Source organism: Oryctolagus cuniculus, chromosome 5 (assembly GCF_051225735.1).
Source record: "Oryctolagus cuniculus isolate XC-2025 breed Fujian yellow rabbit chromosome 5, ASM5122573v1, whole genome shotgun sequence".
Classification (NCBI taxonomy): domain Eukaryota; kingdom Metazoa; phylum Chordata; class Mammalia; order Lagomorpha; family Leporidae; genus Oryctolagus; species Oryctolagus cuniculus.
In genome coordinates, this window is record NC_142871.1 from 42245198 (window position 1) to 42264100 (window position 18903).

The 18903-nt window shown below is 37.9% G+C and overlaps 1 protein-coding gene across 7 annotated transcripts in view; it reads left to right on the forward strand.

Annotated features, from left to right (window-relative positions):
- Window positions 1–18805, forward strand: part of ECHDC1 (ethylmalonyl-CoA decarboxylase 1) — a 37789-nt gene extending 18984 nt beyond the window's left edge. For 3 of the 7 annotated variants that reach the window (XM_008263477.5, XM_008263478.5, XM_002714807.6), the window contains exons 4-6: window positions 330–382; window positions 2548–2628; window positions 16981–18805. In XM_008263477.5, coding sequence (XP_008261699.1) covers window positions 330–382; window positions 2548–2628; window positions 16981–17389 — 543 coding nt within the window. In that variant the 3' untranslated portion in view covers window positions 17390–18805. Of the gene's footprint in view, window positions 1–329; window positions 383–2547; window positions 2629–2753; window positions 3455–12599; window positions 12727–16980 lie in introns of those variants that run through there. The other 4 variants (XM_089332732.1, XM_089332734.1, XM_089332733.1 and 1 more) reach the window with 2 other exon arrangements.
- The last annotated feature ends 98 nt before the right edge of the window (window positions 18806–18903 follow it).

The window sequence follows — 18903 nt, forward strand, 5'->3', positions numbered from 1 at the left end:
CTGTGGCCTGGGAAGGCAGTAGAGGATGGCCCAAGTCCTTGGGCCCTGCACGTGCATGGGAAACCAGGAGGAAGCAGCTGGCTCCTGGCTTTGGATCGCTGCAGCGCGCTGGCTGCAACGCTCCGGCCATAGCAGCCATTTGGGGGGGTGAACCAATGGAAAAAGGAAGAAAATTTTCTCTTTGTCTCTCTCTCTCTCACTGTCTAACTCTGCCTGTCAAAAATAAATAAATTAATTAATTAAATAAAATTAAAACCTGAATTTAAAAAAAATTCTTGGGTAATATATTTGCATTTTACCTTTATGTTCATGCATATTTTTATTTGTAGGAGGGAATTGCTTTATCCATGTTCATGCAAAACACCTTAACAAGATTTATGAGGTAATGTATTTGAATTTTTTAAATATTTTTTAAAGACAAAATAATGAATCTTTATTTTTCTGTTGTTTTCATTTAAAAAGTAGCAGCTGATTTTCAAGTTATACTTTTTCTAATGATGAATTATTTCTTTGTGCCATGGGGGATAGTCATTTAATTAAGTGTTAGTATACACAAAGTATTTTAAAAACAAAAGAAATGAAGAATGAAAAGAATTTAAGGCATAGCCCCTTTCCCTAAAGAGCTTATGTAACTAGCTACATGAAGCAGTAGATATAGGGGAAGTTAAATGCTAATATTAAAGCAGAATAAAGATAATGATCAAGAATTGACACATGAAGATTACTTCTTATTTGAAATCAGTAGGATGTGTAGTAGAATGGTCTGTAATCAGCAAAGAGAGAAAAAGAGCTAAGATTTGGTGGGGTTTTACAGCTTTCTGAGGAAGACAGATATTGTGTACCTGGATGGAGAAGAAAAAAAGAGGGTCCTTCCTGGCCTCCCACTATGCATTTGGGGTTCTAGGCGGTGACATGTTTTGGCTGGGTAGCTTTCTACTTTCATATTCAAAAGTAGAAAATTTAAAAATTATGAAAGCTGTGGAAATCATACATTTTCAAGCATACTTTGTTAGTTGAACATTACGATTTCTTTAGTAGTCATCACATCTGTGAGTCTAGAATGAATAACAGAATCATAACATTTCCATTCTTATATACTTTTGTCACTGGCTTAATTCTTTTTTTAAAATTTTTTTTAAATTTATTTATTTGACAGAGTTACAGACAGTGAGAGAGAGACAGAGAGAAAGGTCTTCCTTCCATTGGTTCACCCCCAAAGTGGCCGCTGTGGCTGGAGCTACACCGATCTGAAGCCAGGAGCCAGGTGCTTCTTCCTGGTCTCCCATGCAGGTGCAGGGACCCAAGCACTTGGGCCATCCTCCACTGCCTTCCCAGGCCACAGCAGAGAGCTGGACTGGAAGAGGAGCAACTGGGACTAGAACCTGGCGCCCATATGGGGTGCTGGCACCGCAGGCAGAGGATTATAGCCTAGTGCGCCACCGCGCCGGCCCCTTGGTTTAGTTCTTGTTCACCTATTACATTTGGCTGTTTCTTAAATGCAGCTGGAAAGTTATCTTTTATATGTAATCCCTTCTACTTTCCCTTCTACTTTGGAAAATGATTTTTTAATTTTTTCCCAGAAAACTTTTATTTAAGGTATGCAAACTTCATGCATTTCACAGATGCAGCTTTAGAAACACACAGGCACCTTTGAGCATACTTTTGGAACTCCATGTTCTGTACCATATTTCCTAACACTGGATACAGCCTAAACTTTCCTACCCTTAACCTGATGTCAGTTAATGCTGGGTACACCCTCAGTTTTCCTACCTATAACCTGACAATACCACATTGAATTATTCCTGATTGCCAGCAGCTAAGACGTTGCAGGAGGGGCCAGCATTGTGATGCAATGGGTTAAGCAGCCACCTGTGACTGAGCACCAACACCAGTATCCCACGTGGCCATGGGTTCAAGTTCTGGCTGCTCTACTTCTGATCCAGCTCCCTGATAATGCGCCTAGTAAACATTAGAAGATAGTCCAAGTGCTTTGGCCTCTGCCCCCCATATGGGAGACCCAGATGGAGTTACAGGCTCCTGGTTTTGACTTGGCCCAGCCAAATGTTGCAGCCATTTGGGGGGTGAACTAGCAGATTGAAGATCTCTCTCTCTCTTTCTCTCACTCTATCTTTCTAGCTCTGCCTTTCAAATAATTTTTTTTAAAAAGTAAATCTTCCAAAAAAAAGTTGTTATAGGAGCTTAAAGGTATACAAAAGTATGTGTTTGGAAGTTACATCTCCTGGTCTCCCATGGGGTGCAGGGCCAAGCACTTGGACCATCCTCCACTGCACTCCTGGGGCATAGCAGAGAGCTGGCCTGGAAGAGGGGCAACCGGGACAGAATCCAGCGCCCCGACCGGGACTAGAACCCGGTGTTTCGGTGCCACAAGGCGGAGGATTAGCCTGTTGAGCTGCGGCGCCGGCCTGATATGTTTTTTATCACAAACACTACAATTATTTTTGTTTCCAGTGCATTTTGTTTTAAAAATAATATTTTTAAATTAGTTTTGAGATAGATATTAACATCTATTTTTCCTTAAAATTGCAGACTTCCCTTAATAAGTGTTGCCCTGGTTCAAGGTCGAGCTTTGGGTGGAGGAGCAGAAGTTACCACAGCATGTGATTTCAGGTAAGATGAAAATTGCATGACTTCTTGCACAAATCTAATTAATGTATGCTCACATTTATTTTTTGCTTTGATATCAATTTGATTTTATAAATTCTCAAACAGAAACTTTTTTCTTTTTGAGACAGAGAGAAAGGTCTTCCTTTTTTGCCACTGGTTCACCCTCCAATGGCCGCCACTGCCGGCGCACTGCGGCTGGCACATCGCGCTGATCCGAAGCCAGGAGCCAGGTGCTTCTCCTGGTCTCCCATGCGGGTGCAGTGCCCAAGCACTTGGGCCATCCTCCACTGCACTCCTGGGCCATAGCAGAGAGCTGGACTGGAAGAGGGGCAACCAGGACAGAATCCGGTGCCCTGACTGGGACTTGAACCCGGTGTGCTGGCGCCGCTAGGCAGAGGATTAGCCTAGTGAGCCACGGTGCCGGCCCGGCCTCAGTTATTAAATAGGTTCTTTTAGTCTTGTGTAAGTACCATTATGTTATTACTATGCAATTCAAAAAATTAACAAAATTCAATGATTTGGGATAAATTAAATCCATATTAGGAAAACATTTGGAGAAAACATCTAAGTAAATATATGAAAATATTTAAATTCTTTAAAATACAAATGTTTAAATTATTTAAAATACAAAAGACTTATACAAAGAAAAGTAAATATCTGAAAAAAACAAAGGGAAAAAGAATGGCGAAAGACTGCTATAGCTGTCCTTTTTCCAGTGAAAAGTTTTCTGAGATCCACTTCATGTCTTCCCTTTACTATGATTTACAGCAACTTTGTGGAGCTTTTGGGCACACTAGAGAATAAAGTTAAAGAAAGTTAATTTGGAACCAATAACTCTTCAGTCTCTAAAGTTATCTTCATTATTCCTTAGCTATGCTATGTAGGGATAACATTTGGTAAAATCTAATGCTTTACAGGTGCTTGAAAGTGTTTTCTCAGTACCATGGTCAACACCTACTAGCACAGATATCAGGAGACCAATGTAATATTCTATAATCTGGATAGACACACACTTGAACCCCTTTGTAATGGAAAAGGTAGTATAAATAGCACAATTGCGGGTAAAGTGGCAATCCAGTAAAGAGCTGAGCACTGGTGTCATGGACTTGGGTTCAGTTTCAGTTTTCAACTTTTACCTATTTGACTTTGAGCAAGTAACTGTTTCACCTCTTTATGTCTCTGTTTCTTGATCTATAAAATTATCTCCCTTAAATATTGATATTCATAGGTAAGTTTAAATTACTGTCTGGGTATTGTGTTGGCAGGATCAAGCATATAAATTCCCCAAGCCACACAGGAATCTTGAGGTTGAAAATGAAGAAGGAAACTCCATAAGTATAAGGATTTAGGGAAACTTACATATATGGGATTCCGGAGCAGTGTGGCTAACAGTCAGGCATAACTGCATCATGTTTTGTTCTGCACAAAATAGTAGAAGAGGCAAGGTGTTATGTTTTTATAAACCATGAAGGAAGTGAGGGATGGAGCTCATGTTATGATACTCCTTTAATGTTTTTTAGTAGTAGCCCCTTAGGCATCTTACTGTGGTAGAAAGACTAATGCTAGCATTTAAAGTTTTTGTCTGGAGAGTAATCCCTTTAGCCTGACAGATGGCCAGCTTCCTTCTGAGAGAAAGTAAAACTTACGATGGCATGGTTTGCTGTCACATAACGAGATAATGAATATTTAGATTTTAGCATGTTTAACCTAAAGGATACATCAATATACACATAATATTATTGCTCAGTTTCTTAAGATTACTCCATGCTGTTTTTTTAAGTTAAAGTATTGTCAGCTGGTGCTTACAAGATTTGACAGAAGGGTACTGCTGTCATTTTCTGTGAGCTCATTTCTCTTTATACTCATATTAAGTGTATTTCTGTCTGTGGAAGTATTTTCTAGTGGCAGTGGATAAGGGTATTGATGACAATGAGTAAATTTCAGGCAATTCTCTAAAGTAAGAAAGTTAAGCTAAAAAGTGTCAACATATACACTTAAAGAAGGAACTTGCCTGGTTAGCAGAATGCTATTACAGATTTTGGCATTCTTTTGGAGTAACCATATATTCTTAGAATACAATTAAAGCAGTTTGTCATGGCTTCTTCCACTCAGTACAGTTATTTTGAAATTCATTCATGTGTTAATACTTCATTTCTTATTAATGTTGAAAAGTATCTTATTGTTTGGAAATATGGTTTCCTTTTGAGATTTATCTGCATTATTGCATCTATCTGTGTTTGTCAGATTTGTTTATTTTATTGCTCAGTAGTTCCTCTCTACACTTGTATAACACAATAGGTATTACGTAATGATGGACATATGAACTACTTCCAGTTTAGAGCTCTTATGGTGTTCTGAACTCATGTATAAACATGAGTATTTATACATAAAAGGATATAGGTTTTCATTTCGTCTGGATAAAAACCTAAGAATGGAAACACTGGTTCATAGGACACATGCACATTTAACTTAAAGGACTAAGAAACTGGTTTCTAAAACCTTTCCTAGGTGGGTTGTAGAATATTACTTTCCAGTCCACAATGGATGAAAATTATAGCGTTACTACTTATAGCCAACCTTTTATACTATCAGCCTCTTTTATATTTAGCCATTTGATAGATGGGAACTATTGTCATTTCAATGCCCTTGATGACTGATAGTTTTGAGCATTTTACCATACGATTATTGGTCATTCGATATGTCATCTTCGCTGGTATTTCAAATCCACCTGTAACACCTGCATCTCATATGGGTGCCAGTTCGTGTCCTGGCTGATCTACTACCAATCCAGCTCCCTACTATTTGCCTGGGAAGGGCACCAGAAGATGGCCCAAGTGCTTGGGCCCCTGACACCCATGTGGGAGACATAGGAAGCTCCTGGCTCCTGGCTTCTGCCTGGTCCAGCCCTAGCTATTGGGGCCTTTTGGGGAGTGAACCAGCAGATAAAGATTGGAATCTCTATCTATCTATCTATCTATCTATCTATCTATCTATTTCTGTTTTTCCCTCTCTCTATGTAACTCTAATGTTCAAATAAATAAATATTTAAAAAAAAAAAAAAAAGGATTCCTAGTTCTTGGCTTCAGCCTGAACCAGACCTGGCTGTTGTGGTCATTTAGGGATTGAACCAGTGGATAGAAGATCTCTATCTCTTCTCTGTAGCTATTTCTTTCAACTAAAATAAATAAACATTAGGTTTCATGATTTGTTACAAGATGGGAATCATACATAACCATGATGCAAGTCAAGAATGAGAACATTACAAGTACTCCCAGAGCCTTCCACATTTTCCTTCTTGATCTCAAATGCTTCACGTACACCTAGGGTTAACTATTACACTGAATTTTATGGTAATTAGTTTCTTACTGATCTTTATAGTTTTATAAGGTAAATATTGTATAATGAATGTATTCTGTTTTTTCAACATCATCAAATGGCATTTCATAATAATGTAGTGTGAGAAAAGATTCAGTAAGCTAATCTATGCAAAGTAGTAAAATTTTATATTAATTTTTTTCAGATTTGTGACTAAGGTTTCATTTATCAAACTATGTCTTTTGTACTCACATAAATAGAAATTTTAAAATATTTTTGGTATATAGGACAATTTATAGATATCCTAGCCTCTGGGCTTACTAATGGAATGGGATTCTGGTACAGTGCCCTCTGCTGTCCTCAATGCACATTGCATTAGCATGCTGCTGCCTGTAAGGTGGAAGCAGTCATTGGCTTTATGGGTGATGTGAGATTAAGTTAGAAATGCCTTATTGTATGAATGTATTAAATCTTTCCCTCACCTTACCATGATGTACATGTACTGATGACATATGTAACTTATATATATAGTTATACATAGTTTAAATAATCATGTAATTTAATAAATCCTAAGGTATATGTAAGTGCCTATTATTATATTGAGAAATTCTCTACATAAAAGTAAGTCCAGATTCAGACTTCATAGATGTCATTTGGAGAAAAAAAATCTGACATAGTGTGGTGACCATCTTTAACCATTTATTAGACTTTGCATCTTTCTACATGTTCATTCCTCATCTGTGCTTGGGTATAATTAAGATTTAGAGAAAAAAGCAAAATAAAAAATATCATAAATGAATTTTTCAATACTACTAATTAACCTTTATATATTGTTTTCTAAATTAGGAAGTGTAGTGTGTCCTTGGGACTCATTAAGTGATTATTTTTATTTTTTATGTGATATCTGAGGGTACTGCTCTCTATTAGATATTTCCAATAATATTCCTGGTACATTCAGAGTAACTTACCAAGGAGAAAAGGCTTATTTGTGGACCAATTTTTCTGGAAGTATTGTCTTCTTTCACAGTTTTTAAGCACCCATTTATATAGGGCGTAATCATTTTTTGTTTCATTTTTCTAGTAATTTTTTTCATATTTTGCCAAATTACTGGTCCATAACTGATTACAGTAGTCCCCTTCCCTATCTGTGGTCTCACTTTTTGCAGTTTCAGTTACTTGCAGTCAATTATGGTCTGAAAATATTAAATGGTGAATTCCAGAAATAAATAACCCATAAATTTTAAATTGCATGCCATTCTGAGTAGCATGATAAAGTCTCATGATATCCTACTCCATTCCATTTGTCCAGCAAATCAACTGCATGTGCCACATGCCTGTTAATCCTTAGTAGCCTCTCAGTTATCAGATCACTTGTCACTGTATTATTATACACTGATTATGTTAAAGTAACATTTATTTTACTTAATAATAGTCCCAACATGTAAGGGCAGTGATGCTGGCAGTCTTATTACACTATATTTATATAGTTGTTGTTTTATTACTAGTTATTATTAATATCTGTTGTGCCTAATTTATAAGTTAAATTTTACCATAAGTATATATGTATAGATACAGAAAATAACATAGTATATATAGGGTTCAGTATTCAGGTATCCACTGGGGATCTTGCAGTCTATCATCTCAGAAAAGGAGGGACATTTAACAACAACAATAAAGATTATGAAACTAATCCTACAAAATTGAACAGTACTGTCATACATTACTCACCCCTTTTTAAAGCTGTGTTCCAAGAACTGTAGTTCTTGAAAGTCAGAAGCTGGTAAAAAGGATTGTGTACTGAATGAAATAACATTACTAGCACCAGTTCCAAGGAATTCATAAATACGTGTTCCTCTAGCTGATTTCCTGCCAACTTTACCAGTACCTTTCAGTTATCTGCCATGACAAACTCTTAATTGTATTGCAGGAATATATGGTTGTTCCAAAAGAATGTCAAGATCTATCATGGCATTCTGCTAAACAGATAAGTTCCTTCTTTAAGTGTATGTGTTGACACTTTTTAGCTTGTTTAACTTTTTTACTTTAGAAAATTGCCTGAAATGCACTCAACTGGCATCATCTTCAATGCACTCATCTACTTCCAATGGAAAATACTTACACTGATGGAGACACACTTAATACAAGTAGATAAGAAATGAACTTGTAGAGAATTTCAGCATTGCCCTTCTCTTAAACCCTGTAACCACACCTGACAATACATTTAATGAAAACCTATCCCAGAAACACTCAGGATACTTGGCATATATAAATCCTCATATTAAGTTGTATTTGATTGAGTCATAAATGCCATGTAAAGCATCCCAAGGGAAAATGGCTTTTTCAAACATTATGGAATAATCAGCTTCCAGATGCTCAGGATCTACTTGAGTATTCAAGCCTTATGTTTCCACATTAGTGATACAGTTGATGTGAGGAATTGAAGTTAGAAATGTGATCAATCCCAGATGTGTACAAATAAATGTGGAAATACAAGAGACATGAACAAGGAAGACAACAACTCACCCAAAGGAACAGAGTACTTCAATGTTAGGTAATGAAGGTGACCAGATTTATGAAATTTTGAAAAGGAATTCAAAAGAATGCTTGTAAGATTACTTTAAAAACACAGTGAAACAATGACATGAATTAAGGAAATCTATAAATGACATGGCTGAGAAATTATGCAGGCAGATAGAGATATTAAAGAAAAATTAACTACAATATTAGAAATGAATTCATTATGTCAAATATAAAATACGATGGAAAACCTTAATAGACAGACTGGGAGAGGCAGAAGAAAGAATATCTGAGCTAGAAGACAAACCTTTTGAAATATTTCAGACAAAAAAATTTTAAAAACTGAAAACAGTATTTGGCAATTATAAGATACCATCAAATAACCAAATATACATTCTCTTAGGAATTCCTAAAGGAATGGAGAACAGAATGACTTAGAAAATATATTCAGTGAAATAATAGCAGAAAATTTCCCTAATTTGGAGAAAGATATGGACATCCAAGTATAGGAAAAATGTAGAACCCCAAATAGACATGATTAGAAAAAATGTTCATGAAGATACATTATAGTCAAACTTTCAAAGTAAAACATAAAAGATCCTAAAGTGTCAAGAGAGAAATGCCAGATTACTTGTAAAGGATCTTTAGTTAGACTGACAGTAGATATCTCATCAGAAACTTTACAGGGTAGGAGAAGATGGAGTGATACTAAAGTCCTAACAGGGGAAAAAAAAAAAAAAAACAAAACACTGTCAACCCAGAATCTGAAGCTATGATTTATAAATGAAGGTGAAATAAAGATGTTCCAAGACAAATAAAAAATAAAATAATTGGTCACCACCCAGACAGCCTTACAAATGATACTTAAGGGTTTACTACACACAGAAATAGAGAAAGATAATCAGCATTGTGAAAACTGTGAAGGAAGAAAACCTCCTAATAAAAGTACAAAGGAGATGAAAAGAAGCAGTAGGAATATTTACAGAAAAATGTAGGACCACGTCATTATTTATCAATAATAACTTTGAATGTAAATGGACTAAATTCCCTAATGAAAAGATACAGATTGGATGAATGGATTAAAAAACAAGACTCATTTGCTGCCTGTAGGTCATACCTCACCAACAAAGATACATACAGACTGAAAGTGAAAGGATGGAAAAGGTTATTCCTGCAAGTGGAAATAAAGAGCAGGAATAGCTATCCTCATATCAGATAGAATAGACATTAAGACACAAACTGCTAAAAGAGACAAGGCCATTATTTAATGATTAAGGGGTCAGTTCAACAGGAAGATTTAATTATTGTAAATGTATATACACCCAATACTAGAGCACCTAGATACTTAAAACAAATGTTAATGGATCTAAAGGGTGATATATGTTCCAATATAAAGATAACAGGGACTTCAACAACCCCACTTTCATCAATGGACAGAGCAGAAAAAATATCAATATAAAAAAACAACAGAGCTAATCTGATCTGCAATACTGACCAAATGGATCTAATTAATCTTTTTTTTAAAGATTTATTTATTTATTTATTTGAAAGACAGAGTTAGAGAGAGAGGTGGAGACAGAGAGGTCTTCCATCCAATGGTTCACTCCCCAATCAGCCAATTGGCCGGAGCCGTGCCGATCCAAAGCCAGGAGCCAGGAGCTTCTTCTGTGTCTCCCACGTGGTTGCAGGGGCCCAAGAACTTGGACCATCTTCCATTGCCATCCCAGGCCATAGCAGAGAGCTGGATTGGAAGAAGAGCAGCTGGGACAAGAACTGACGCCCACATGGGATGCCAGTGCTTCAGGCGAGGGCTTTAATCCACTGTGCCACAGCTCTGGCCCCAGTGGATCTAATTAATATCTACAGAACATTTCATCCCACAGCTGCAGGATACGCATTCTTTTCATCAGCAAGTGGAACATTCTTTAGGATTGACCATATGCTAGACCACAAAACAAGTCTCAACAAATTAAAATAAAGTTTTCTGACCATAGTGGAATCAAGCTGGAAATTAACATAAGAAATTAGAAAATATGCAAACACATGGAGACTGAACAATATGCTCCTGATTGAACAGTAGGTCATAAAAGAAATTAAAAGGGAAATCAAAAAATTCCTGGAAACCAATGAAGATGACAATACAACATATCAAAACTTAAGGGACACAGCAAGAGCACTGTTAACAGGAGAGGTTATAGCAACTAGTGCCTACATCAAAAATGTGAAAAGGTGGCCGGCGCCGCAGCTCAATAGGTTAATCTTCCACCTGTGGTGCTGGCACACCGGGTTCTAGTCCCAGTTGGGGTGCCAGATTCTGTCCCGGTTGCTCCTCTTCCAGTCCAGCTCTTTGCTGTGGCCCGGGAGTGCAGTGGAGGATGACCTAGGTCCTTGGGCCCTGCACCTGCAAGGGAGACCAGGAGAAGCACCTGGCTCCTGGCTTCAGATCAGTGTGGTGCGCTGGTCACAGCGTGCCGGCCGCAGCGGCCATTGGAGGGTGAACCAACAGCAAAAGAAAGACCTTTCTCTCTGTCTCTCTCTCACTGTCCACTCTGCCTGTTCAAGAAAAAAAAAAAAAAGAAAGAAAGTGAAAAGATATCCTATAAATGATGTAAAAATGCATCTCAAGAACCTAGAAAAAGAACAAATCAAACCTTTAGAAAACGAGCTAAAATCACTTTCTGGAGAAAGAACAGCCCTCTCAATAAATGGTGTTGGGAAAATTAGAACTCTGCATACAGAACTATGAAACAAGACCCTTAACCTACACCATATACAAAAATCAACTCACACTGAATGGATCAAGGTTCTAAACTTACTGAGGTCTGAAACCATCAAATTACTAGAGAAAAACATTGGAAAAGTACTGCATTACGTTGGTACGGGCAAAGACTTCTTGGGTAAGACCCCAGAAGCACAGGCAATAAAAGCAAAAATAGATGGGATTACATCAGCTTATGCATAGTAAAGTAAACACTCAACCAAGTGAAGAGGGAACCAACAGAATGGGAGAAAATATTTGCTAACGATGCATTTGATAAAGGTTTAATTTCCAGAATATATAAGGAGTTCTGGGCACAGAGTTTTGGTACTCACTGAACGTAAAACTTTGCAAAACTTGAATTTTTCAGTCAGAATTGTAAGCTGGACCAATTGGGATATCTGTAGTATTGGCTAATGTTACTGCTGTTAATTGTCAAGTCTCACTCAGGACATGAACAAGATTATTTTTTCCTCACAAGTAGATGTGTATGATGTGTTGTTGTGGGTGTCAGTGCTGTTGTGTCCCTTCTTAAAATAAGTTATCCATTTGTTAACTGCTGATTTCAAAGTTTCACTATAAATTTGATATTTCTTCAATTTTAGCAGAATTCATGTTAGGGACTGATAGGGCTGTTTTCAATTTATGTCTTACTCATCTTAGGGCTTCAAAGTAGATCCTCCTTAGACATGTCATAACAAGTTAGTATGGATTTATTTTTTGTGTAAACCATTTGAAATTCATGAATAGTGGTTTTTTCATTATATGTATGTTCCATGAACTTTTTGAACACCCTGTGTACATTTGTTCAGAGACCTGAAACAAGGTTAATTCCTTCAGAAAGCAGGAGCACACTTCTTCAGCTATCACCAACAATGAACAATCCTTCCAGGAATCATTAACATGCGTCATTACATAACCTGTCAAAGGGAATACTCTTTCCCTATTTATGAGTAAGTTAGCCTTTTACATTGTTCTATTTGGACTGTAACAAGAAGCATAGCCACATTTGGTTAATTTCATCTCCTCTCCTCCGTGATGTCAGGAAATTTTGAACACCATCTATAATCAATGTACTAATAGAATCAGAAGGTACAAATCCTTTTACTCGTTGAAACAAGGAAGTTTTATTTGGTTTCAGAAATTGAGTCTGTCCTAAGTCTTCAAAATTATGTAAGCCAGGTCCTCCAGTACTCTATATGAATGAATAGAATTCCCTTGCATTAAATTACATTATGAGTAATACTATGTAACAGAATCTATACTCAGAATTGATGAATAATCCTGTAAGACCTGTCAGGAAGTAGTTTCAATTTTTAGATATAGGTTGTTGATTAGACTGCATCTTTTTTTATTTATTTATTTATTTATTTAATTTTGACAGGTAGAGTTATAGACAGTGAGAGAGACAGAGAGAAAGGTCTTCCTTCCATTGGTTCACTCCCCAAATGGCCGCTACGGGTGGCGCTGCGCCGATCCGAAGCCAGGAGCCAGGTGCTTCTTCCTGGTCTTCCAGGTGGGTGCCTGCACTTGGGCCATCCTCTGCTGCCTTCCAGGGCCACAGCAGAGAGCTGGACTGGAAGAGGAGCAGCCAGGACTAGAACCTGGCACCCATATGGGATGCTGGCGCCACAGGCGGAGGATTAACCAAGTGAACCACAGTGCCAGCCCTAGATTACATCTTATAAGTTTCAGCATTTAAAAATTGTGTTAAACTTTACTAGCTTAATAAGGAATCTTGTGAAAAGTTATCCTAAGAATGCTGTCTACTTCTCTTACTGTTAGACTAAATTATGTGTTCTTTTGTCATCTTTTTTTTTTTTTTAAAGATGTTATTTATTTGAAAAGCAGAGAGAGGGGAGAGTGGGTAAGAGAGACAGAGATCTATGCATTGGTTCACTTCCCAAATAGCTACAACAACTGGGGCTAGACCAAGCCAAAGCCAGGAGCCAAGACCCCCATCTGGGTCTTCCCAGTCAGTGGCAAGAACCTAAGTACTTGGGCCATCATTTGTTGCCTTTCCATACTCATTTGCAGGAAGCTGGATCAGAATCATGTAGGTACTCTGATATGCAATGTCGGCATTCCAAGTGCTGGCCTAATCTGCACCACGGTGCCCACCCCATCAGTAGATTGCTTTATCACATTTATTTAATGTATTTTAAATGTCTATCAGTGCACAAAGCACAACCTACGTGTATTATTTGTAAAAAAGTAGAAGTTAGTGGCACGTTTTGTAATGCTAAAGATTAAGCAATACTCATTCAGGTCTAGGTTCCTCTACTTTGGATCCAGCTTTCTGCTAATGAGCCTGGGAAGCAGAGAATGATGGACTTGGGTTCCTGCAACCCATATGGGGAGACCCCGATGGAGTTCCTGGCTCCTGGTTTGGGCTGGCCCAGCTTCCCTCTTCCTCTCCCTCCCTGGCTGTTTCCTTTTGTCCTCACCCCTCCCCCTGCCTGTTCATTTGCTATTCAGATAAATAAATCTTAAAAAGAATTTGGTTTAAAAAAAATAGATGCCAAAATTTGATCTCAACATCAGTATCAATTCCGAGGATTTAATCTGGAACAATGACAGATGTAACTGATTCCTTTGAAAACTTTACAGGATTGAATTTAGCATTAAAAAATTTCCTATCTCCAAAATTATTACACATCCTACCTGTAAATGCTATTAACTTTTGACATTGTTTTCATCGTAACAAGGCAGTACTCTGACAATTTTGGGCTAGACTGATTCTTATCTGAGACTTATTCTTTCTTCCTACCCATTTAAAAATTATTCATTGAAAGCTTCTATTTTTGTAGCTGTTTGCCTCTGGAAGCAATTGTTCATAATTGTAGTGCATTTTCCTTTGTAGAAATTCACAGCTATGAGGGAGATTTTCCCAGTGGATAATAGGCTTATGTAGGAATTTTCTATTGGAATATTTCTCCTGACTACATGGGCAAACACTTGAGTCTGTTCTTGGTGGTAATAACAAAAGCAAATCACCAGCAGTTGAACATTTATACTTTGGAAAGCTAAACTAATTTAAGGCATTTTTTGTAATGAGTAGTTTGAAAACCAAGATTTTTAGTTTTAGGATTCTGACATGACATTCCATCCAAATTCAGTTTTAACATAGTGAAAATGTCTTGTTGAGGCATGCAGTCAAAATACAATTCACAGGCAACATTCCTAAACAGTATAGGGTTTAGTCTGTTGGTAGTTTACAAATATTTAACCAATAAGTGTGTAACCTTTTACTGTGCCTACCAGTTTCTTTGCATTATCCACAATTTGGATAAAATGAACCTCTGCTAAAGGAAATTGATACTTACCAATCTAATCCAAGCCACTATCAAATTTCTTACTGGTATCCTTGCTTCCACCTTTGTCTAGTCAAATGACTGTGTATGCCATGAGGTTAAGAAGGAGCTCACACCACTGGAACCAAACTGCCTGGGTTTAAATCCTAGCTGTAGGGGCTGGCATTTTGGCAAAGCAGGTAAAGCCACCACCTGCCACACCAGCATCCCATATAGGCAACAGTTTGTGTCCCGGCTGCTCCAGTTCTGATCTAGCTTCCTGCTAATGGCTGGGAAAAGCAGTGGAAGTTGCCCCAACCGTTTAGACCCTTGCAACTCACATGAGAGACCAGGAAGTATCTCCTGCCATTGTAGTAGCTAACAGGGTAGTGAACCAGCAGATGGAAGCACTCTATCTCCTTACCTCTCTCCCTTTAACTCTTTCAAATAAATAAATAAATAAATCTTTGAAAAAAAAAAATTCCTGGTTGTGCCATAGCAATATGCCCTTACGTGAAGGCTGTGCCATAGCAATATCCCTTACGTGAACTGTTGAATACCTGTTGGTTCTATTTCTCATCTATAAAATGAGAATACTAATTTACCTCAAATGGTTGTTCTGAGAATCTAACAAAATTTCTTAAACAGTGAATAAAAATGTTATCAAATGCTGAATAAAAAGTTTTCAGAGGCAGGCTTGGTGGTGTACTGGATTAAACCACTGCTTGCGATGCCTGCATCCCATGTCAGAAAGCCTGATATTGATTCTCACTTTTGATTCTGATCCAGCTTCCTGTTCATGTGTCCCCTGGGGATGCAGTAGGTAACGGATCAAATACTTGGGCCCCTGCTATCCACATTAGAGTCTTGTGATATAGTCTCTGGCTCCCAGCTTCCGCCTGGCTTAGCCCTGACTGTTGTAGACATTTGGGGAGCAAACCAGAAGATGGAAGTGCAAGATTTCTCTCTCATGTGCATGCTCTGTGCTTTCAAACAAAAAACAACAAAAAAACCTGACAGCAGTCAGCCTCTGGCTACGCTGCCTGCGTGCTGCCCCATTGCAGCATGTTCAACCAATCTAACTTTGCTCACTCTGTCTCATTGTTGGGGTGAATGCTTTTCACTCTGCAATGTTGGCTTCAATCAGTTGCTTTCAGTCACAGTCCTCACTATCGCATTGCTCAGTGGGACCAAGGGGGCAAGGAAGCCCCCAACATCCCATAATTGAGGAGTCACCAGCTTGCAACAATTCCAACCCAACGGGAGTGATGGCACAGTGTGGCCCCCCAAAAAAAACTTTAAAAAAAGAAGTCCTCATACAACAACCTGAGCAACCTTTATAAAATAACAGATACAAATCTCTCAGTTGACCTCCTCTAAGTAACTTTATACTTGAAAAATAAAATCTAAACTTACCAAGGCCTCTCAGTGTACTCTCTGACTTCATCCCCCATGGCTCTCTGCTTCCTCTGTTCTGGTCACATTGACCTGGTCCCGAGACATACTAAGCAGTTCTATGTCATGACCTTTGAACTTGCAGGTCCTTCTTCCTGGAACACTTTCTCCCCAGCTTTTTGCCGTGCCTACTCTGTCAGGTAGTTGCTCAAATATTGAGAGGCCTTCTCCATCTAAAAAAGCACATCCCCCAACACACATAGCTGCATTCATTAGTTCCTTGCCCAACTTTGTTTCTTTATAGCACCTACTGCCATTGCCATTTGCTTAATTTCTCTTCAGACTGGAATGGAAGCACCTGAACACACAGGTTTTATTTTGGTCATCCCTAGCCTCAGTATCTAGATCACTATGTAGTCCTGGTATTGCTTAGTAAATACTTGTATTTGCTCCCTGTGAAGCAACAGTCATAGTCGTTTCATTTTTTTTATGGTATGCACCTAACATTTCCCACTCCTATACTTTCATCTGATGCCAAGTTCCTCATTAGGCCACCACTTACTCTGAATGATAAAATAGACTTTCAGAAACATAAACTGGAATCTTATTTGCAAAGTTAAGAAGACACAAAGAACATAATTATGTTTTTAAAGGGAAGTTAAATTCTTGATGAAACAGCTACTTTCTTTTTTAAAAAAGATTTATTCATTTATTTGAAATGCAGAGTTAAAGGGAGACAGAAATCTATCTACTGGTTCACTCCTCAAATGGCCACACTGGCTGGTGCTAGACCAGGCTGGAGCCAGGAGCATCATTCTGGTCAGCAACATGAGTGGCAGGAGTCTACGTATTCAGGCCATCTTCCCCTGCTTTCCCAGGCGCATGAGTAGAAAGCTGCATCAGAAGTGGAGCAGCCTGGAGTTGAACCCATTGTGCCACAATGCTGGCCACAAACACTTGAGTTTTTAACAGATATACTTGTAAAGTTCTTTGGGGATTTCTCATCAGATCATGAATGGGAAGTACTATGCTTATAGCATATATGTGTACTTGATGTTTTTCTTTCTTCTTTTGCAGGTTAATGACTCCAGAGAGTGAGATCAGATTTGTCCACAAGGAGATGGGCATAATACCAAGCTGGGGTGGTGCTACTCGGCTCGTTCAAATAATTGGCAGTAGACAAGCTCTCAAAGTGTTGAGTGGGGCCCTCAAACTGGATTCAGAAAAAGCTTTAAATATAGGAATGATCGAAGAGGTCTTGCAGTCTTCTGATGAAATTAAATCTCTAGAAGAGGCACAGGGGTGGCTAAAGCAATTTATCAATGGGCCGCCAGAAGTAATTAGAGCTTTAAAAAAATCTGTTTGTTCAGGCAAAGAGCTTTGTTTAGAAGAGGCATTACAGAATGAAAGAGATCTTTTAGGAACAGTGTGGGGTGGAACTGCAAATTTAGAGGCTATTGCTAGAAAAGGAAAATTTAATAAGTAGTTTTTAAAAATATAAATGTACTCCAGTGATTGTTTTAACATTAAATGTTCGTGAATATGAATATATGAATTGCTTTGAAAGCTACTACTAGTTTTTAGTAATATTTTGAATACTTATATTCATGGGCCTAGTTCTCACCAGATATTCATTTGGGTATTTAACACATAATCTGGGACATTGGCTAAAAGATATACCACTTATGTGCTTAAAAATTATTGCTGGAGTAGTTCTTAGCTTAAAACCAAAGATTAGTTTTTAAAAGGAATTAATTCTACACAAAATCTGTTCCTAGGATTATCATAAAATTTTTGTGATCTTACCTAGAAATAATTTACAAAAGTAACTGAATGAACTTTGTAGTTAGAGAACCAAACTGGGAAGGGATTAGATATAATAAGAAAGAAAAGCTGTCATTTCTTTCCCTATGCAGCTGAAGTAAGTCATAGGAAATGCCCCTTCATTTTGAAAAATGGTATGACCCGCTACACCCTGTGAATCTGGAGCCTTACTTACTTGATCTTTTCAATGATTACTTTTCTATTCATAATGGCCAATCATTTGTGTTCCTAGAATCCTAAATTAGTATACTACTGTTCTTAACAGATTTAATGTTGAGACTACTCAGATTCATGAAGCATCCTATAATATACATTCACATTATATATCACATTTCAATTTGAATTTTTAAATAGGTAATTTTTCTTTTTTAAATAAAAATAAATTTTTATGATCATGTTGGTAATATACATCTTTAAAAATATATGTTAAAGAATTAAGTCTGAATTCTATCATGAGTTAAAATTTCAAAACAGAGACAATTCTCCTTTGCTGTTTTTGTTACTATAATATTTGTCATATTAGAGAATTATAGTAAAAATGAATAGGTTTTATCAACATCCTACTCTTTTGTTTTGAAAATATGGTAGAACAACCAGCACCGTGGCTTATTACTAGGCTAATCCTCCACCTGTGGCGCCGGCATCCCAGGTTCTAGTCCCGGTTGGGGCGCCAGTTCTGTCCCGGTTGCTCCTCTTCCAGACCAGCTCTCTGCTGTGGCCCAGGAGTGCAGTGGAGGATGGCCCAAGTCCTTGGGCCCTGCACCCGCATGGGAAACCAGGAGAAGCACCTGGCTCCTGGCTTCGGATCGGCGCGGTGTGCTGGCTGCAGTGCGCCGGCTGCAGCGCACCGGCTGCAGCGTGCCGGCCGTAGCAGCCACTTGGGGGGTAAACCAACAGAAAAAGGAAGACCATTCTCTCTCTCTTTCTCTAACTCTGCCTGTCAAAAAAAATAATAATAAAAAAAAGAAAATATGGTAGAACAAACTCATGTTACTTTGTTTTCAGAGACAAATTATAGATAACCATGTTAACATAATACTTCTTACTTTGCCACAGAAATAAAAGCTGCCTCCCAAAAGTGGTCTGCACTACAGCATTTTGTTATGTGAATTCATGTCTACTAATGATATTTTTAAGTAGTATAATATGCCATGTAATCCAGTGTTGGACTTATAA